Source organism: Perca fluviatilis, chromosome 9, assembly GCF_010015445.1.
Source record: "Perca fluviatilis chromosome 9, GENO_Pfluv_1.0, whole genome shotgun sequence".
NCBI classification, from domain to species: Eukaryota; Metazoa; Chordata; class Actinopteri; order Perciformes; family Percidae; genus Perca; species Perca fluviatilis.
Window position 1 is genome coordinate 26,958,825 of NC_053120.1, and position 22,692 is coordinate 26,981,516.

The 22,692-nt window shown below is 40.3% G+C and overlaps 1 protein-coding gene across 1 annotated transcript in view; it reads right to left on the reverse strand.

Moving 5' to 3' along the window:
* Positions 1–22,692, reverse strand: part of hcn2b (hyperpolarization activated cyclic nucleotide-gated potassium channel 2b) — a 46,452-nt gene that overhangs the window by 14,838 nt on the left and 8,922 nt on the right. Inside the window, exons 3-4 of the mRNA XM_039812008.1 lie at positions 21,946–22,107; positions 13,001–13,219 (exon numbers count right to left, since the gene is read on the reverse strand). Of these exons, the coding sequence (XP_039667942.1) occupies positions 13,001–13,219; positions 21,946–22,107 (381 nt within the window). The remainder of the gene's footprint in view (positions 1–13,000; positions 13,220–21,945; positions 22,108–22,692) is intronic.

Below are 22,692 nucleotides of genomic sequence, written 5' to 3' on the forward strand. Positions count from 1 at the left end.
CACACATTTCATACCTGGATTCCCTGCCAAAATGGCACCCGCTGGATCTACTGTATAGCTTCTGCTGTGAGATGGAATTACATGGCACTGTGTTAATTGGGGAATACAATTTGCTATTATTCCCCTGTACACAAATGGCTTTGGGTTTCATTGTATTCCTACCGGGAAGATGGGGCACTGTATGCCAGTTTTACACATCGCCACCTTGCTGTAAACCAAACATACACCCTTATGCTATACACACCTTGGGATGCTGTTGTGTGTCACACAACAACATCCCGAGGGAGAAAATGGCTTGTATTTTAGAACAATATAGGCTAACAAAATAACCCCCTGAAACTAGTGGAGAGCTGTTCACTTCCTGTTATATCAGCAGCAGACTCGCTCCAAAAAGATGCAGAAAGATGCAACAACTGGTAGACAAAAGAAAGCTAAAATCTCATTGGGTAAGAAAAAAAAAAAAACATGCAAGCAGGAATAATTTAATCATGAATTAGCTTTCATGGACCCAAAGCTGTTTACTAAACATTGATCAATACTGTGCAACAAATCCACGTGACCCTGTTGTTGGAGCGGCTTTAAAATGTTACGTAAGGTCTTTCAATCTCCCAAGTGTGTGTGTGTGTTTGTGTGTGTGTTAAGCAGTGTGAGCCATCCCTCTGTGGGATAAACTGTCAATTGGATGAGTAGATTTCAAGCAGAGGGTCAAGGGAGAACCCTGTTCAACACCACACCAAAAGATCCACCAGTGCAGTCATTGGGCATTTCTTACTTTTAGGTTGAACACATTTTTAAGACAGGTATATCCACATACTATCGTACTATAACATGTCTTTCATCCTCTCTGGACATATCTCACAATTGAACAAACATACTTATATTGTAAAACCTCAACCAATGTTGTCTACTCAACTTCTTTAAACAATAGATATGTTTTAACTAAACTTTTAAATCTCCTTTTACTGCTCTCTTGTGTAATTCTTCAGGTAACACATTCCATTCTTGCATTGCTCTATACATGACCATACGTTTAACAGTATTAGTCTTTGCTTTTGGTAAAGTTACCTCTTGTGGCATGTCTAGTCGCATAGTCGTCTATATCTAAACTGAAAGGTAATTTATTATACAAAATAGATGTTTTTTTTGTAACAAGAATATGTAACAAGAGTGTGTGGTAGAGCGAGTGAGAGAGTGACGCCAATGAGCTTCGGAGCGAGTAGTGACTCTAGAGGCATAGTGACAGAAACAAAGTGTCTCCCCTGTGTTTTCTGACCAAGGTGGGAAATATGTCGCAGGAAAGGTTCACCCTCTCCTTGATTTCATGTGGTTTATGGAGAAGGAGAACCAGGAAACGAGTCGGTGGAAATGCAACGCTACATTTTTTGAGAGTTGCACGTCAGAAGCATAAATCACGCTTAACAGTGCCACTTACTGCCAGTGAAAAAGAAAATTGATTGCACCCTGTCAAGCAAAGCCGCCACTGTTTGAAGCTCACCTGTGGTTTTGCAACGTCTATATTAATCAGCGGTGTTATAATTCTTTTTCCTCCCACCTTTGAAGTTAGAGCTGTCCTGGCTGTCAGCTTTCACTGTTTTAACCTCAACTGAAGAATAACATGTTCGAAGAAAAAAAAAACTGAATATGACAAAAATGCTGATGAAATCCTTTCAATTATAAGTTGGATAAACTCCAAAATGACCTCTGAAAAGTAAACAATTTGGAGATTTTCACACAAGTTCAGTTGACATTTTACATGGGTGACAAATGGAAGGAAAAACCTGAATAAAGGAGTGTAAGAACAAATACAGATACCTCCACACAGGGCACAAGGGGTCAGTGAATGATTTGATGAGTAAGGATGTGAATCATATGCTAAACCTAGGAGTGGGCATTATGGATTTTTTTTTTTTTATAAGAAGTATTTACATCCAATTTTCAGAGACTATATGTCAACAATCACTGGAGGCTTGTTATGGCTCAACACCTTACAAATACACTTTTTATTCATTAATTCATTTTTCCCTTTTATTTGTCACCCATCTGTATCTCATTAAGTCACCGGATGGCCATTGGAAACCTAGTCATGTAATAACTGAGGTGTGGAAACAGTGCAGTAGATATAACAGAGATCTTGTGTTTACATACTACGCCCACTTCTTTAATCATGTAGAGTGCCGATACCTCCCTGCCTGTGAGTTTTGACCACACACTTTTGATTTATAAGGACACAGCATGTATGGAGGACCAGTGGGGGTGCTAAAAATGACCTTGCCTGCAACAGTCATTTACACGTGCATAGGATAGGATGTATGGGGAATTACTCACACTGTCAGGTGACATATGGGTTAGAGAAGAAAATGATTGGTTGTTCGTGGTGGCTTGGGTGCACGGCAAATCACAATGTCCTTTATATAGCACATACTGGCTGTCATGGTAGGACATCATTCATTTTGTTTCCCTAAAGGAGGATTTTCTCTCCATAATATAAAGCAGTGTGTTTTTTTTGTTTTTTTTACAAGAGGAAACTTGGGTTTATGTAAGAATTGCAGCGTTGGTGGAAGAGAGTCACATTTGTCCTTATTTTCAGGAACACTTAATTTCTATTAGACTATAAATCCTCTCTATAAATCTCCTATAATCCTTCTCTTTCTGCTTTTTGTTCCAAATGGTCCTCACACGCTTTCTTTCCCTGTGTCTTTCAGGCACTTTTGTTCAATGACTGCCCAGTATCAGTGTGACTTCTATACAAATACATATTGCACACACTTGCATACAGTACAGCATGACCTTCTACATGACAAAATGAAAATCCGAGTGGATCACTTACTTTAATGAACCACATTATGAAATTTCATCTGCAAAAACAATTTACTGCATCCGTTTCTTTCTTACGTGAACCAATTTTAATCTCATTCTCATTTAGTCTTAATTAATTCCATCGGGCCATGGTTCATTTTAGCGTTGAAAAGCCATGGCAGCACTTAATGAAAACCCTACAGGGTGTCATCCTTAGCCATCTTTTCAGATGTCTAACACATCTTGAATGTAAACACATAATCCAGACAACAACAATGGGAATTATTCTTTTCAAATTGTTAAGAAAAATGTGTTTAGGGACATAAGAGGGGATTTCCCAAATTGTGCGCATTCCTAACTAACCCAGTAGAAAACAAAATGAAGTAAAGTCATTTTCACTTAAACCTGACAAATTCCTCCTGATTTGCTGTGTGTCAGTAAGAATAACAATGCAGCCGACGTTCAGAGTCTCCAGCTCAATCATTCAAGCGTGGGGATAAACGGAGAGGCTTCTATTAAGTGTTTCCTGCCTCAGGATTCAGTGTGTGGCAGTCTCAATTAAATTGAAATGACATCTCTCTCTCTCTCTCTCTCTCTCTCTCTCTCTCTCTCTCTCTCTCTCTCCCCCACTTCTTTAAAAGTGGTTGTCGAAGCAGCTGAGTTTTATTGACTTTCTGATTATTTTCTTTTAGTGACCATGTCACTCAAAGCCAGTGGGATGTGAGTGAGACTCAAATGTCCTCGTTTCCTAAAAACCTTTTATTTTATTTTTTTTAAATGCTGCTCGCTGCTCCCTTCTTAACTACAAAATTTGGAGTAAGTCACAGTTGTAGTGAAGCGGAATGTTATTCAGCAATTATAATATTTTGGAAATCCATAATGCATGCTGTGTTACTACATGGTCATGTTAAACAGGGGAACATGCGAGAAATGACAGTTAAAGCTCTGACTCACACTGAATAAAACACACTTAAAGACAAAGAACCCGTCTGTATGAAAACATCCTCACGTTTATAGCCAGATACGCACTTCTACATTATTTACCCTCCAAGGTGGCACGTTTTCAGAATCTGAACTTCAAAATATTTTCCATATTCCACTGTTCTAGCACAAGCAAAAACATAAATGTCTAACACCGATAAGAGCTTCCTATACTGTATGATTGATGCAGTGTCTATTTTATAAAATCAAACTTTGTGGCCGGAGGATGCAGTTAAGACTGGACTTAGATCCTCCTGAAGTACTTTTTTTAATGGGACATAAAGCCTCTAGTTGGTGGCTTGCGAGCATGATGCATGGCTGTCACTGTAAGCCGCCACTGAGGAAGGGAGAAATTGAATTGGCCCTCCCATTAATGAGCCATGTCACTGAGTGTCAGGGCTCAGGATGTGTGTGTGTGTGTGTGTGTGTGTGTGTGTGTGTAATGTCCTGCATGTTTAAAACCTGAGTTGACGTCAGCCAAAGACCAAGACAGACCCACAGAAATAAACACACACAAACACACACACACACACACACACACAAACCTTTAGACACACACAGTATGCGTGCATACACTCACTACCTTACTAATGTGTGTTGGCGTGGAGGGACTTCAAAAATATGTCAGAATGATGAGGAATGAGAATTTACACAAGAAAACACTGTATTTTTATGTCCTACTGTACGTTACATATTGCATGACTACAACAGAACGTTTATATATGTTAATGTTATGTGTTGTGGATCCTGATTTCATTGTGATTCACCAATATATTTTTAATATTAGAGACTCTTCCTCTCTTCATGAAGCGCACTGATGACATGGAGCCAGGTTGATGCCTTATCACATATTAATTTCTCTTCGTACACATAAACCAAACATAAAGGAGAAAGTGTAGATTTGAGGATTGTGGAAAAGGGGCTACAGGAGGGAAATACCAGTTTACTGGCATCAGGGTTATTTTCATGGTTTGGCTTTAGAGAATTTAATTCTTAACAAAAAGCCTGTTATAAACTTGGGCAGAGGTAGGCAGGGACAGTCTAACAAATAGAGCTGTGGAAGTGATTTTCCCAATTCAATTGCTCCATTGACATTTCAGAAAATGCTTATTTAAAGAGTTTTAAGCCTGGAGACCAACCAAGCCCCCCAGCTACGAGATGAATCGTGACCATAAAACATTTGATTCGGCGCAACAACAAAAAAAACATTTTGAAAAAAAGAAAAAAGCCAAAGGTACAAGACTGTGAAATGATCAAAGACTTCAGTGGTAGCAGCACACCCTCCATTCGCAGGTTCAGTAAACAGTTCCATGGTCATAGCAAGCTAACCTGACTCAGATGGATTGCTTCGCATTTGCTCGGCATATCCATCTGGGAATTTTCCGTTGGAGAACTTTTGGGAAGGGGTGAAAATACTGGTTAGCTGATTGGATAGACCATCTGTCTATCACCACCTATGTTGGTGATAGACGGGCCAAATCAACCAATCAGATCAAACTCTTGCCGAAACCAGTCGGGAGAAGAGCAAAAACATCTTTTCCTCCAAGAAAAGCCTCCAGTGCCGTTTTTTGCTCTTCTTTCAATGAAGGAATACTTACTAATTCGGATAAAACTTGCGCGATAGCTACGCTCATCTCATCCGTGGAAGCTGCCATGTTGTTTAGACTAACAGTGGCTTCTCGTTGCGTCACACCTAAACCCGCCTCAAAACCAACAATGATTGGTCGGTCGTTTGGCCGTTTGATCTCAAGATGCCAGCATTGACATATATAAAATGGACCAACAGATCCCGTTGCTCTGGACGGAGACCAGTGAAGGATATTAGAAGCACTTTTCCGGTGATGGCCAGCTTTACTGCGCAGCCTCCAACTGAGAGAGACCGCGTAAATGTGACGTGAGCAACGTGTCTGAAAGTTGGAAGTCTTCTGGTAGCTGTGCCAAGAGAAATCTCAATCATTCCCAATCTTACAGAGATGGAGAGTGTAGGTATATGTAAGGAGATAACATAAGCACAGGCTAATTATTGCTAACTAACATGCTAGTTAACATTAGTAATTAAACCTAAACAGCTAACGTAAGTCGAAACTGCCTGCGAGCTTCTCCTGTACTATACGGTAATTCCTCTACTGTGTGACAGTAAGTCTCGTGGTTATGACACAATCGTTAGCCTATTTTTACAAAAACGTCTGCTACGGAGCCATAACGTGAGGTACAAGCTAATGGAGCCTTTTATACATTGTCGTGTTTCTTTAGAAATAAACAACGGACAAATAGAGTCTTTAAACGCTTCAGATGTAAAGTTATTCACTGTCAAGTGACGTAAAAAAAAAATGGCGGTCAGCGGAATGCTAACGGGAGGTGATGGCCAGGTAGCCACAAAATGGCGCCATAGATGGCTTGAGTTCTGAAGCGAAGCTTACCCCCTTGGATGCCAGACTGATCTGCAAGTAGAAAACTGGAGCTCGCGAGATCAGGACGGTCTCATGAGGCTAATAGCAAGCCCCACCAATCAGAGACTTCGCTGTTACACTTTGATATACGGATATACGGATTGTTATTGAAATTACATTTTCATTCAGTGTTAGGCATTAGTGGTTTCCCAGGTTATGAAGTGAGCAGCTCCTCAAGTGTCTGTTTCATGTGTCAAGGCCCAGTGGATCAGTGCTCCTCACCAGAGGCCCCGGGGGTCACATCTCCCTCCTCTCACCACCATTCAGACACGCTGCTCTATTGCTCTTGAAGGGGAAGAAGTGATGTGAGAGGAGGCGCGGGAGTGCAGTTACATAATGGCTAATGCCCTCCGTTCATGTGTGGTGTCCGCTGGCAGATGGTGTATTGCCCAACGTCAAGGGCAAATGAACATATGAAGCAGGGGAGGGCTGGAGGGACGGAGGTGGGAAGAGTGTTGTGGAGAAACATGGGATGGGGGCACCAGTCACCTTAAAGGATAATTTTTTTTTTTTAACCTGGACCCTATTTTAGTATGTTTTTATGTGTAAAGCCGCTTTCCGACCGTAGGGATTTTTGCAGTCCCTAGAACCCTTTTTTTCTCCTGTTCCGACTGGACCAATTTGGGGATTATTAAGTTCCTCTGGCCACAGTTCCTGTTAACTCTTTCAGCTCCTACTTCAGGGTAGGGTCTTTTCCCTTTTCCACATAGTGGTGGTTAGATGGCTGTGATTATAATAACAAAAGGTTAATTCCTATGGCCACTTGGCCAGTGTGAATGCAAATGGAAAAAACTGTTTTGGGGGAGAGTACTTAGAACAACTGTTTAGAAGTGGACTGTTCCTATAATTACGTTCCTGTAACTACTTGGTCGGAAAGAGGCTATAATAGTGACTGATGTTAACAACAATCTTTGACCGGGCTGTAATGTAACCCTATTGGGCAAATATGCATCGTCAATTTCGACCAATAAAAGTGCTGTTTTTGCCACCGACAGACTCAGATTGTTATTATAAGTGGCTGACAAAATTATGGAAAGGATCCCTATGGAGATAGGCCTTTTTAAATCTTCTTTAAGACCTTTTTGTTTAACCAGAAATAGCTAGACATCGCTGGCACTAAACCTACCAGACTCCATTCAAAAAAACTATACCTTTAGCGTGTGTAGAGCCAACATATTTGTAAATCGGTAAACTATGTGTTTTATTTTTTAGAGTTGTGATTGTTGGAAAAGTGGAACGAATGACGAAATGACTTTTTGGAAGGCAATTTCACGGATGTTTTTATATTTCAAAAGAGGATCTGACTCTTTAACATTTTGCATCATAACTCCTGGCCCATAAGTCAGTAAAAGAATACTTCTTGCTTTCTGAATTTTTTTTGTTCAAAACAAATCGATCAGTAAAGGCCACGCTCATTTCTGCCTCAAACGTTTTTTATTTAACCATTCCTGCTAAAAATGTCATCCGGTCTTCACCAAATTTGGTACATAACTTAATTGGATGGACCTGGAAAAAAAACTTTCAAGTTGCAATTATACTGGAATTGGTTTCCAAATGGGCTATTTGACATTAATGCCATAAGGACGTCCTCCTTATGGCGTGCTCAGAGACAAAAGAGAAAAATTGAGACAAATGAAGTCTGCGGAGTCTTTGCTGGAGTCTCTGTTTTGTGTCAGTTATGTGTCACTGTACTGTGGTGTGACGTCTGCAGCAGTCACTTCCTGCCATCAGTCCCATTCTCCTCTTCTTCCATGATGCACAACAGTGAACTAATGAACTGAGTGGCAACACCTTGCTAGGCTAGACTAGGACAACTCATTCAACATGCTGTCCCTCTCCAGCCCCCCATGACTTTGTTTGTTCGTCATTAACCAATGAATTGAACCATGCTGCACTGCAGTCTGCAATAAGTACTGTTCTGCCATCAGATAACAGACTGGAGACAGAGCTATTGGTTGAAACTAGCCTCTCTGACAAAATAGATTCTTTGTCAAAGATAATGCAAATGCTCGCTACGGCATGGACTTGTGTTGACATAAAACAGAGTAAACAGTTAGAGTCATGCTCAGCGTTGAGACAGAAATAGCATAATAGCTCCAGCACTAAGCATCGTCACCTGTCTGCATGCAAAGACCCGACTGACCAAAGAAAGATGACGACTGTTTACTGTGGGCTCAAGAGTTAGAGAAAAGCATGCTGGTATTTCTTCTGCTTATCAGAATGGACACATGTTGTGTATAACAGGTCTAGGGATATAAATAGAGACACACAGTGTGAGATAAGAGAGGGAGATGAGAAAGACTTTAAAGGTGTAGTGCTCGACTGTCAACAATGTTTTCATACAGATAAATTGTCAGGGTTTTCAGTCGGTTTGCCTTCACAAAACTAGTGTGGGGGGCATCAGCAGCTGTTCTTTGAACCTTTTATCCATTACTTTTGAAGCTAACTATTTCACCTGTGTATTCTTTTTGCTTATTATTTCATTTGTTTATTCATTACTTTTAGTTATTTCACGTTTATCCATTATTCTAATTATATCAACAATTTGCCTGTTACCTTTAGTTGGATGTTCTCTCTCAGCCATTAGCGACTTTAGACCCTTTTTAAATTTCATCTCAGGCCCCCTGAAAATTATAATAATAAAAAAAAAAATGTAATCAATTTTTTTAAATCAATTTTAGTGCTTCAAGTTAGAGTTTGCGACCTTGTCTGTTAGTAATAGTTTTTCATGGCCTCTCAATGTCAGGGATTTAAGATGTTACTGGCTCAGATTGATGGGAGGTACTGAGCAGTCTGCCTATTGTGTTTCCTGGTTATTGGGACACATTTACACACCAGTTTGTTATCCTGTGTGTTCCTCCAAAACACAAATATGCAGATATACTGTATTCATATATATTTTTTAATTAAATCATAATTTCAATTTTTTCCAATTACTTAGGCCACTCTACAACGTTTCCACGTACGCTCTAGCACCTGCAGAATTACCTGCTGGGATACAAGTAACCCTGATTGGGAATCACTGTAGAGCATCTGTGTTCTCAAGAAACCTAACCATTTTAAACATGATGTGGTTGATCCTTTACTTACAGTAAGTAAAAGTATTAATACCACACTGTAAAAATACTCCATTAAAAGTCCTGCATTGAAATTTTTTTTAAAGTAAAAGTATGTAAGTGTCATTAGGAAAATGTACTTAAAGTATTAAAAGTAAAAGTATTTAATGCAGAAAAATCCTCACATTTTAGAAACTTTTGTCAATCAGAAAGTGTTTAATTGACTAAACATTTCAGCTGTACATGTAGGCCATTATATTGTTGGGTAGTTTAATTTATAATAAAACATTGTATTTTATAAACAACATGTGTTTTATGTGCAAAAATCTTAATTTGTAAAGTAACTAGTAACTAAAACAGTATTTCCCTCTGAAATATAGTTGAGTAGAAGTAAAAAGTGGCATGAAGATTAAATACTCAAGTAGAGTACAAGTATGGCCTACCTCAAACTGTACTTGAGTAAATGTACTTTCCATTTACATTCCACCACTGAATGTGTGTCTCCACAAAAAGTATTACTACTCAAAATATGAGGCAGTAACAGCAGCTTAGCGTTCCTTTGTCACCCCCTCCTTCACCTTAAAGGGTAACTTCTGTTATTTTCAACCCGGACCCTATTGTCCTATGATTTTGTGTCTAAATGACTGATGGAAACAACAATCTTTGACATTGGCCCAGTATTAAGCAAGACCGCTGCTGTCGGCAGTCTGCGAAACAAGCTACAATGTAGGCATAGGGCAATTTTGCACGGTTCTATTTACGTTCACAAAAGTGCTCGTTTGCCATTGGCAGGCTTCCAATTAAGTGCTTTCAACGTTTAAGGTGCAAACTCCAGACATTAGTGCAAGTACATTAGCTTTAAATAAGCAAAATTACAAAGAGCCAAATGGAAGTGCAGTTTCAGCTTCTTTTTTTTATCCAAGGTGCAGTCAGAAGAGATGTGTTTTTAGCCTTCGGCGGAAGATGCGTAGGCTTTCGGCCATCCTGATGTCAAGAGGGAGCTCATTCCACCATTTATGAGCCAGGACAGCAAACAGTCGGGATTTCGTTGAGTGATTAGTTGTCCCTCGCTGTGACTGGGCAGCAAGCAGGTTTACTATTCTAAGTTTCTGACAACATTATGGGAAGGATGTCTAAGGAGGTCCACCTTTTTGTTAAAGTCCCCCTTAACTCAAAAATTAGTTTTTCTTATGTTTATGTCACCGACTCCCCAAAAATGTCTGACTTTGACTACACTGACTTTTATCTGTGCAAAGTTTGTCACAGAGTTTTCACATTCATCTCCTTTACATGAAGATGTCTGTGCTCTTCCCTGAAATTGAGATTCAAACATATCCAAGGCAAGCTTGATTAGGTATCTAATCCGTAAACCAATAGCTGTCTAATACGCAAAAGCAGAGGTGAAACTAAATCACACATCGACCCATTATATGTTCATGAGTATCCACCATGTACAGTTACATGGAGTTCAGAATGCTCAGTGATTATGGATGGCGTACCCCAGATCCATTGATAATGTATCCATTTCGTGCTGCATATACCATGCTCCTGAATCTGACATACATACAGTAGCTTCATTACTTTTTAAATACCACCACAGCCCCTCCCACAGGAGTGTTGGTCTGCTATAAACGCGGCATCATCATGGATGCTCCCTTATATCATGACCTAAAAAGTAAAGCAAAACAATGATTATCTCTCCAACATGACAGACAACCAAGTCAAACAGAATAAAGCTACATGTTAAGGCCGAAACAGCACACGGCAAAATAAGAGAGACGTAAACCTGAGCGCCCTTTGTTCTTAAAAATGGCCAGAGGCTTCAACTAAACAACAAAGCTCGACCAATCACTCTGATGTGTGCGCACGTGTCTGCATGCATGTGTACGAGTGATAGATAGCATAAGACATGTCCACATCACGCAGGATCTAAGGAAGCTAACAAGACGCAGAGCACCGCTGACACCATGGCCTTATAAAGAAGGAACGTGCTCCCCTCCCTGGCGTGCAGGAAGCTTTGATCAGCCGTCACACGGAGACGTCAGACAGGCCGAGGCTGAGGCCGTGTTTATCTAACTGATAGAACACATGCTGTTCCTATCAAAGTGTGTTAAAGGTCCAGTGTGTAGCGTGTTTAGTTGTTCATTATCAAAATCTGTGTTGCCCGTTCACAAACTTGTCCTTTTTCATGAATATTTACCACCACCATCAATTCCAAGTATTCCTATTGGCTTGAAATTTTACATTTGCATGAACTGGGGTAGACGCTCCATATTCATGCGCCATCTTGAAATACGTTAGCCTGTAAGGGACACACAGGACATACTGCTCCGCGTTTTCACCTTTCGTTGTCACATGATAAACTCACAGGTGCTGCTAATTGCTTTGCCTAATGCTGCTAATGGGTATCGTCGCTTCCCGGCCCCGGCAAGTTTGAAGAAGGAAACATGGAGGACCACACGTATTCAAAATCCAAATGTCAGGAACAGGAGTCTTCTTCTTCGCCCAGAAAAAGAAAAAGGATATTGAAAAGAGCAAGAGACCGGCTTTTTGAAGCGTGAAGGCGACCGTAGCTGTAATGCGTACTTTGAACTGCGTGGTGCGAGAGAGTTGATTGCGATATATGATCTCAACGCTAGATGGGAGAAATTCCTACACATTGGACCTTTAAAATCAAATGAGCAAACCAAATATCAAATGTGATAAGCATATTCACATTTTTGTAGAGGACAAGCACTGTAGCTTAAATCACATTTTGGGGTCTCCTTATGGCGTCTTGCCATGCTGTAGATACTGGGGCCACCTGGGTACGGGTATATGGTAATTCTGTAGCTAACTCCCCGATTTATTTCACAGGTGATCTAAAAATAGATTTGTTGATAGACTGTTGTAAAACCCTCCTTTTTTAATTTGTTTTATATGTAAAAGTTTTAAAGCTGTACTATTTACTCAGATATGTTTGAGGTTTAAGGGTTGGTTCACCCATATTACAAAAAATACATAAAAACCTACTAGTTGGGGTATCTTGCCATGCAGATAGATACAAAATTTTAAGATTTTAAGATTTAGTTTTTGAGATATCTGTTTCTGAGATTCTTGCCACCACGCAATAACTTGATGGTGCATTGGGAAACCATTTTAAAATAACAGTAACATCTCTTTCTAGAGAAGGTGTCCCTGTAACTCTGGTAATGCACAGAACACACCGTTTTCATAGGGCTTATTTCTCCGGTAGAAGGTAGTTCTAATGACTAATAACTGTTTAACTGTCTGATTTCTTGAGTATGTGGGACATTGTTTCTGAAAAGAGGTGCTGCTGCTGAATTTATCTAAAGAATAGTTTGGTAAACACGCTCAGAGGGAACTTGATCTTCTGATCTAACTCTTGGCAAGAACCCAAATAAGCGCAATTCCCAAATTGTTGAACTATTCTGTTAAATAAAAATGGAATGCTTTGAACACAAACCAGTTCCATTCTCCACCATGTATTGCTAATACCTCAGAGACAGATCTCTCAAAACCTGGACAAACCTGGATAAAACCAGAACTATCTGCATGTCTAGATACTATTTGGGGTGTGAGTGAGAAAATGTTTTTTTTTTTTGTTTTTTGGTTGAACTCAGCATTAATCTGCCTCAAACTATTAACATTTAGCTGTTTAGCAGTAAACATCCAGTGAAATGAATCCAGACACCAAAGAATTAGCCAGATCCTTACCTTTTCTTGGTATTGCCGTCTGGACGAGTCCAGAGACTGGATGAGTGCGGTTGCGTGGCCGATGAACATGGCGTAACAGGTGGCTCCGACGATCATACTGAGCATGGTCAGCCAGATGTCCGACATGCTCTCTGGTGCTTGTCTACCATAGCCAATACACAGCATGTGGCTCATGGCCTTAAAGAGGGCGAAGGAGTAGAGCTCGGTCCATGTGTCGTTCTGTAGGGAGAGAGGGAGGGAGGGAGGGAGGGATAGGAGATAAGAGAACAAACAAGTTGGAAAAACAAAATAAATATAAGGAAGGTTTTAGGGTTATTTCGTCTTCCTAGAATAACGCCTTACTTTTTATATTGTTACTTTCAGGCTAGAATGATTTTGACTTTACTAACTGAGCCTGTCATCTTGGCCAAAGGTAAACTGTAAAGGCACACTGCAGTGAAAAATGATTAAGTTAGAGTGTGACAGAGAGAGTTAGGGAGAGTAAATTAAAGAATAAGAGGGCTAAAGAGTAAGGCATTCCTGGTGAAGTGTATGGCTCTGTGTCTGGTGATTGTAATAGGTTTGGTGGATGGCCTTATCATCATCATCATTACTGAGCATTGCCTCGTCTTCGCCAAAGCAGAAGGAGAAGAGGAAAAAAGGGAGTGTTAATGAGGAGCCTTTACATCTGCCTTCTCCAGTCTGCCTTTGATTGGTGCTCACAAACTCAGTCAACTCTAATTCTCCCGCGTTTGATTCATTAGAAAGCCCTTCGTCGGCGCGGCTGAGCCTCACATCCTCCCCTCAAACAGCTGTGGTTCACACACTGACCGTGTGAGACACTGTATGTGTGTCTCTTCTTCTGTCCTTCTCTGACACAAGTGGTGTGTTCCCTCACTGATTGACTGCTTGGATTCGTATCTGATTTGTGTTTTTCAAGGGTCATTTGCATTTTATTTGAAATTCAAATTGAGTTGGTTTTGGAGGAGGTGAAAGAGGACGTACTGGCAAGAGGCTGCTGTCAGATGAAAATGTGTGTTTCGGAAAGGTGATTGGAAGAACAGCGAAGACAGAAAATGAGATTTTAAAGGCACTTAGCAGCATCAGGCAGCATGGTAACCAGAAATTGGGCCCTGGTGGCTGACTGTGAGCCCCGAGCATGGCTTAAAGTCAGCTGGATCGGTGGTTTGTATGAGGAGATAAAAATGGACCTTTGTAATCTTAGATAATAGAAAGAGAAACAACCCACAACAACAGTTTGAAGCCTTTAAGATTATGAGCATCAGAATATCTCCAGCTTTGTTGTTATGTATGTAGCCTTGTAACTGCAGTCCTTGTCTCACTGTCACGGCTAAGCCCATTATAATAAGCTATATTACAGACAAACCCTAACAGAACATTTAAAACACTCCAGCCTCAGTCTGAGCCTCATCTCTGCTCCCAGGTGGTGAACAGACCCGGAGCTGTATCCCTCCAGTCAGCCATCAGCATGCTCGCCACATTGAAGGAGAAGAACATTCCCTAACCCAGTGTTCAGGTTCTCATACACACACACACACACACACACACACACACACACACACACACACACACACACACACACACACATACACACACACACACACACACACACATACACATACACACACACACACACACACACAAACAAAATACACTGTGCAAAGGAAACTAGATTACAAAAATACTAACATAAAAAATGGACTGCTACTCAAGTATACTGTACATGAAATCAAGAAATAGCCCTTAGCTTGTCGGTCTATAAGCTATGCTTATCTGCATCTGTCACATGCTGTTTTTGGCATTTATAAGACAATATTACTGGATGTCCAGCAAGGGAATTTTTAATCATCTTGGTACAGATACAGGGTGTAACAGTATCTATGGGTCGAAGGTGCATTACTCTTAGTCTGTCTGTGGGGCTATTATTGAAAGCCCTTGGGTATAAATCAGCTCGTCTCTCCTGTGTTCCTAGAAATGTTTTTGTTGATGTCAAGGCCTACGTTGTAGCATAGTCTCTCCTGTTTCTGCTCTGATATCCATACAAATACACAACACAATCATAAACCTCAATTAGGCAGAACTGATGCTCCAACCTTAGTTATAACAAATGGATGCATCCATACCATAGGAATGTAGTGAAGGTCAAATGGATATAGCATGTCTAGTTACACGTAAGCTTTAAAGGAATAGTGGCAAATGCGCTTCTTCACATTCTTGCCAAGTTATATGAGAAGATCCATCAATCTTCTCGTTTACTGTCATTTTCGACAAACGGAATCGAAAGCAAATATACGCGCCTATTCCTTTACGTGTGATTGTATGAGCAGGAAAACCCTTAGAGACAGAGACAACACTTCTTAAACCAGCTGTAACTGTATCTATTTGAGATAATAGCTAATTAAAACTGACAGTGTACAACTGTCTCTTACTATTGGAAATTACAGCCTTCATAGTAACACAATCAACTTATTCTGCAGAGAAGAAAGAGGAAACAAATTAAATTAGCTGGAGTTCATTTTATTCGCAATCGGTCTTCACTGAGCAGCGTAGATGATAGCTAATTGTACATTACACATTTAGGGAGGAACACAAAGGGAGTATGGGACATCTATGATGCATGATGGAGTATAGAATAGTCAGTGTACGTGCATGGTGGCATGTCCGTCAGGGTATACATGTTGACAGACAAATACATTTCTCCCGATAGGCCTATGTCATGCAACAATTGAAGACCAGAAGAACATCTCTGAGTGGGGATACGGCTCTTCCGCTTAGCTTTTTACAATGGCGGAGCCCGATAGACACTGCTGGACCAAGTCTCTCCGCAACCTGCCTAAAGTCACCTACGACGATGTGGTTGGGATTGTAAATGAACACTCTCAAAGTAAAAAACATTTTGAAAACGGCAAAAAAGGCAAAAGGTACCAAACCGTGTACAGAAACTATCAGAGACTTCAATGGTAGAAGCTCGCTCTAGCCGTTCGCGGTTACGGTAAATGTTTCTATGGTAACAGCAAGTTGGATCAATCAGAGACATTGTTGTTACGCTAAGGATTGTGGGTAGTGGAGTTTTTCTCCATAAGATTGCGGATAAAACATGTCTTTCTTAAAAGAAGGTTGATTTCATACAGATTTCCAGCTTCTACAGGAGCAGAAACTTTCATTTCACAACCACGTAGCTCGTGATCAGTCTACCTCAGATGATTTAGACATTATGGCTGATAATCTAAATCCTTATGGAGAAAGGGACTGTTGACCGGAAGTTCTGATTCCCTACTCCACGTTCTGGAAGCAGGAAGTGTGACATAGGCCTATTGGAGATTGAGCGTTAATGTGGAAATAATGGACTACTGAGCACAATTTCAGGGCTTCATGCTAGCTGTGTTAGCGAATGGAGCTGCAAAATCACAAGTTTGAATTCATAACTTGAACTGTTTCTTTTTCTGAATATAATCGGCAGCCTATTAAAAGATTTCTTTTATGTTTTCTGAAGGACGGAGCTGACTTAATTGTGGCAGCATGTTGCAGCTAAAATGTTTTTTTTTTAATATATATATAGAGCGAGGTATTGCACCAAAAATGAAAAAGAAATATTCAAAAGTGATCACAATAAAAACTAAAAGGGGACTTGGAGAGCACAGACCTCTTCCCAGGCATGCCCCATCTCACAATGTTAACGCAGGGAGAATCTTCCCAGTCCGGAACAAATTTTTCAGATTATTCCGACACCACATAAATGAAGCACAAACACCCTATCTCGCAATGTTAATGAAAGTGAAAAATAATTTGTGTACATATGAAGTGAAAAATAATTTGTGTACATATGCAGTAGTAGGCTACAGCTGTGGTTGAAAGGAATGTCATCAGTTTTGCAGGTTTTAGTCATAAACCAAAGTATTAAAAGGGATACTTTGCCGATTTCAAACCATCTCTGTGTCATTTTTGTGTGGGTAGTGTGTTACAGTAAAATGAACGGTGGTCATCGGAGGTCTGCCGAGATCAGCGGGATGATTCAAAACCGTCATTTAATTGTGTTGCAATTGCTGATTTGGGTTTTTATCTCAGTCGGGTTTATGGAAGTCTTTCTACGCTGACTCATGTGTATCTTTCATTGACTTCATCAGATGTGAAATTGATGCTTGTAAATCATGTGGCAGGACAGGATGTTAATTGATTTGCGAGAGGAATTGGACTCAGTGGATCATAGCTTTGCTGCTCAATAAGCCGTTGTTATTGGGTTTGAGTTAATTAGCTTTAATTGGTTTTTCGTCTTTGACTGATATCAAGAGGAAGCAGTTCAACATGATGTGCTCGAGGAACTTGTTGCTTAAACTAACATTTATACTAACTTATATAGTTACAGTGGAGACTCAGCAATTACATTGTTTATACATCATTTAACTGTTACATATAGCGGTTACAGCAGCTAAAGCGAGGGTAGTCTATTTTTTGGGAGAACAGGACAGGGGCTAGTTTTCTCTACCCAGATTTATGTTTTCAGCTCTTCTTATTATAGTCTATTGTAGTTTTTTAAATATTGTTAACGTTTCCTCTCTGCCAACACAAAATACAAAGGTTCAATGAGATGTGTTGCTTTATAAATCATCATCACACACCTCCGATCACTCTGTTATATAAAGCCTTACTACATTTAAAAAGTGAAAACTGCAACGCTATGCCAACTTGACATCTTTAGTTTTTTTAAGAGTTGCTAGTTTTTTTTCATCCTTCTCCCTGAGGTATTCAACACTGGCAGAACTGCGATGAAGATCACCACAGCTTTCACAACACACAGTACTTCCCTCATCTGGAACCAGTCACAGAGAAAATTCCACCACTTGGCCCCAATGTTCCTTCTGTTGCTAGTGCGGGATATTCTGAGTGTACACAAGGTACGAGCAGTACAATTGTCCACATAATGCACCATTTGCACAGCGACTGGACTCTGTCTGAGGTCTGGCTGGGTAATTGTGTGCAAGGTCTGTCTTGGAAGAACTCACCAGCCATCCAATGTGAACTTCTTCAGGACAAATGTGCCGCAAAATGGATAGTCTCGCTTTGCCAGACCCTCCTCCACAGCGCTGTGAAGGAGGGTCCACACAGCCATGCCTGGATGGGAGAAAAACGTGCTCTGGTTTATTGGCATTTCTTTAAACCAATCACAATCGTCTTGGGCAGTGCTAAGCGTCATGGTGCCGCTTCAAAATAGCCCCGGGAAGGAACTTGTTTTGGTGGAACATGTGTACGTTCAAAAGTTGTTTTAGTCGTGCAACAGAAAACTCAGATTGGACAGATAGTCTAGCTAGCTGTCTGGATTTACCCTGCAGAGATCTGAGGAGCAGTTAACCATAGTCCTCAGAAATGGACCAGAGTTTAAAATTCCAACTCGAAGAAAGCGGAAGGTAATGGACATCCGGCGTAATTTCCGGCGGCACCGGAGAAATCCCGTAAGTAGAACATCGTGGACATAGACTACAAAGTGGATGAACCTCATTTCTCATTCCCTGTACAGGAACGATCCATGTAAAGGAGAAATTCAGTGCTCCCCTAGCGCAACATCATCATCGAGGAGGTAACTCTTGCCACCAACATAGCAGTGGCAGTTTTAGGATGCCAGTGCCCCCATATTATTAAGCTGTGGCAGAATCATGAAACAAGTAACTGCCAAAACATACCTCAGGCCTATGGACTTTCATGTTTCATGTCTACTGAGACCTTCATGTCTCAAATATCCTTAGAATACCTTTATAAATTAAGGATTGAAGCAATTTCCAAATGCCTCTCATTTGTATTGCCTATATTCCAAATTAACTTCCAAAATGTGTTACTGAGATCTGTTACATTAAATACAGAAAGAGAGCTCACACCGGAGAGAGGAGAGGAAGAGAGAGGCTTTATTCTAATGCCATTGATCCAAGAGCTGATCCGGCTGAGGCAGATGGGTCAAACCCATCAGGAAGGAAAAGAGTTGCAAGGCTGCTATTTTGAGTATCATATAAAATACAGACGTATACATACATATAAAAGCATGTATGAAAGTGCACATGAGAGTGTCCTCTGACCAACTGAATACATCACATGTTGTTTCTATCTGGCTGTATTATAGCCTAAGTGCATGGATGATGCAAAAAGGAAAGTAGTGTAGCCCAGTAAACGCCCAGCACAGGCTGTCAGCCTGAGGTGAAGCACGTAGACGAGGATCATTTAACGCTGCGTGTCTGATTCAAAGCCACTCTGAAGAAGAGGATATCTGACCTTGATTATCCTGAGATGGAAAGCAGCACAGCACACCAGGCGGCCGCGCCCACATGGGTGCCTGCTGCCTGGCATTGCGGCATCTCGCTCAGAAAATGGCACACAGGTGTAAACAACGCACATCACTCTGAGGCATCAAAGAGGAAACTGATTGTAAGCACGGCGAGGTGGAACGGAGGGAGGAAAGGAGTGTAACACGACAGCTGAGATAACAATATATGTTCTCTGCATTCATACCCTTTGGTGATAACTAACATTGTACACAAAAATGTCGTTGTGCAATATAGAAGCTGCCTGTTCTCTGAGACTGGAAAACATCAACGCAAAAATGTTGCTTTGAATTGGAATTGAATGCTAATAATAGGCTATCAACACATCTATGTTTGCAACTGGGAGCTGAGATGCCCAGGGAGCAGGCAGGTCTGAACACTATGGGCAGGATAAAAGTGGAGGCTAGTAATATGCAAACTTTAGTCACTTTATTCTTTCTTTAAGTCTATGATATTGCTACTGCATTTCGTGTGTGTGTGTGTGTGTGTGTGTGTGCCATAGTACACAGTGTTTTGTGTGTGCCAAATGTAGAAGGTTTAGCATATGAAGCATTTCTTAGCGACAGAGGTGTCAGACAGCTCAGAAAACAGCCCGCACATGACAAATGCACAAGAAAGGAATCATCCAGTCTGCTAAACTTCACACAACAATTATGTGACGTTCCCTCCAAGAAATTGTTTAAACTAACTTGCAAATCAGTTAAACCTATTTGCAGCTTCTGACACTACAGCAATAAGTCAACCAGTAACATCTTTTGGCTCTTTTCAAGTGCTGGGCTAGTTAATGGGGAAGATGATGTTGATACAGATCAGGAAACTGTGTAGTTCCCACTCATGCCAACTATTTCTCCTCAGCCTTAACCAATCAGTTTACTCCACATTCTTGTCCGTGCCACTGGCTCTGCCAGTCACCAGCTCCCAGTCAGTTGTCTCTAACACAGAATGACGAGTCAGACAGGATGGAAGTGATTAAGCTTAAATGATAAATACAGTACAGGCCAAAAGTTTGGACACACCCTCTCATTCAATGTGTTTCTTTATTTTCATGACTACATTGTAGATTCTCACTAAAGGCATCAAAACTATGAATGAACACATATGGAATTATGTACTTAACAACAAAGTGTGAAATAACTGAAAACATGACTTATATTTTAGATTCCTCAAAGTAGCCACCCTTTGCTGTTTTTGATAACTCTGCAAACCCTTGGTGTTCTCTCAATGAGCTTCATGAGGTAGTCACCTGAAATGGTTTTCACTTCACAGGTGTGCCTTGTCAGGGTTAATTAGTGGAATTTTGTCCCTTATTAATAAAAAAAGCAAAGGGTGGCTACTTTGAAGAATCCAAAATATAAGATTTTCAGTTATTTCACACTTTGTTGTTAAGTACATAATTCCATATGTGTTCATTCATAGTTTTGATACCTTCAGTGAGAATCTACAATGTAAATAGTCATGAAAATAAAAAGGAAACGCATTGAATGAGAAGGTGTGTCCAAACTTTTGGCCTGTACTGTACACAAACAGGAAACATGTTTTCTGATGTTGTGACATCTGATGTAATAGTACAGCCATAAAAATACCTTTCCTTTAATAGTGTTGGAACAAGTAGACAGTATATACACTCAGTTGCCAGTTGATTAGACCCACCTGGCAAAATTAATCTAATACAACAGGCCTGCAAAAACCATACCTTCATTAAGGATATAATGTTCAGTATTTATTTTAGTGAGGTTTTAATTCAACTGTATGGTCATTTGGTACTGTATGTAGCTTGTGGTACTTGTGGTTAGTTTTATTGATTGTAGATTTTTTCTAGTTCTAAAACTTCTACAGAGAGGATTTAATGAGAACATCAGGGTTGACTGAGCAAGGTATGCTCCTGTTTGGCAAAATACTTAACCAGTATTTTGCCAAACAGGAGCATAACTTGTTTAATGTTCGAAACGAACATGATTTTAATAAGGAATATTATTCTTTAATGATCTGGTTAGATCATTGCTTTTCATGCAGCTTGAGTCTTGCACTACTTGCTCTCCAGAGGGTTTTTCTTCCATGCCAGCATTAGTTTTGGAGAAAACCTCTCCTAATGGCCTGTCTATCAGCAGTTGGCCAGAAGCTACCTGCCAGCTAGAAGGAGAAAAGGACATCTGATAGGAGACATAAATAGGATAGAGAGAAAGAAGAGAACGGCTAAAGAACAAACCACATTGCATGCTGTATGAACTGAATGAAAACTGGCTTTTTTTCATCCCTCAGTCCTGCTTTCTGTACTGGCATGTCTCCTGGGTTTAACTAGAGAGGGTTTAAGGCCAGTCCTTTGTCTTTGTGTGTGTGTGTGTGTGTGTGTGTGTGTGTGTGTGTGTGTGTGTGTGTGTGTGTGTGTGTGTGTGTGTGTGTGTGTGTGTGTGTGTGTGTGTGTGTGTGTGTGCTGACTCAACCTTAAATAAATTTGATTTCCCAAGTTGCCTGCAAAAAACACACCTTTGTGCTCCATGAGGGATATTTTTTATGCTTTGGTTTTGCAGTAATTGTTCTTTCAAACGCCTTTGCATGGTAACATCCCTGTGATTTTGTGACTTACAAATGGTATACACATATACACAAAGATATACAGTGCACACGCAGCATTTCGCTTACCACCATCTTGTTGAGGGAGACCCAGCAGTCAGACGGAAAGTCCTGCAGCATGGGAACAAGGAACTGGAGACAGCCATCCCAGTGACACAGCAGCAGCATCATACCAATCAGGTTGAATATTCGCATCACAGCACTGGCCAGGTCATAGGTCATGTGGAAGATCTGTCAGGAGGAGAAGAGAAGGGCCGCGAGAGGGTTATCAAAGCGAAGTGGAAGAAAAACGACAGAGATAGACGTGTGAGGGCAATGAACATAAATTATGTAAACATAAACATAACATAATGTTACATAATAATCTTTATGTTTAGACAGATTGAGGTAAAAACACAAACAGTAGAATCACAAACAGTACACATCCAGCATATTGTTCTACTGAGGAGAAAATTGAAAACAGTTGGTACAATGCATAACATATGTATTATTTACTGTTATCTACAGGAGATCGTTTGGCCAACATTCTACTCTTTAAACAGTATCAATTTATTTATTTTACTTTTGCCACTTGGGGCAGCAGAACATATGTAAACAGAACAGTTACATATTATCATCTCATAACATTGATATGGCCCACATGTTAGCACACAACTGCCTATTTATACATCCAACAGTTACAAAGCAACATTATCACTCATTTGGAGTTGCTTTTCAGTGGCTAATCTAAGTCCAATATTCATCTTTTATTAAATATCATAGTCCTTTTTTTTTTTTGGGTATGTAAAGTATACAGTGATTTACGACATGTTTTTC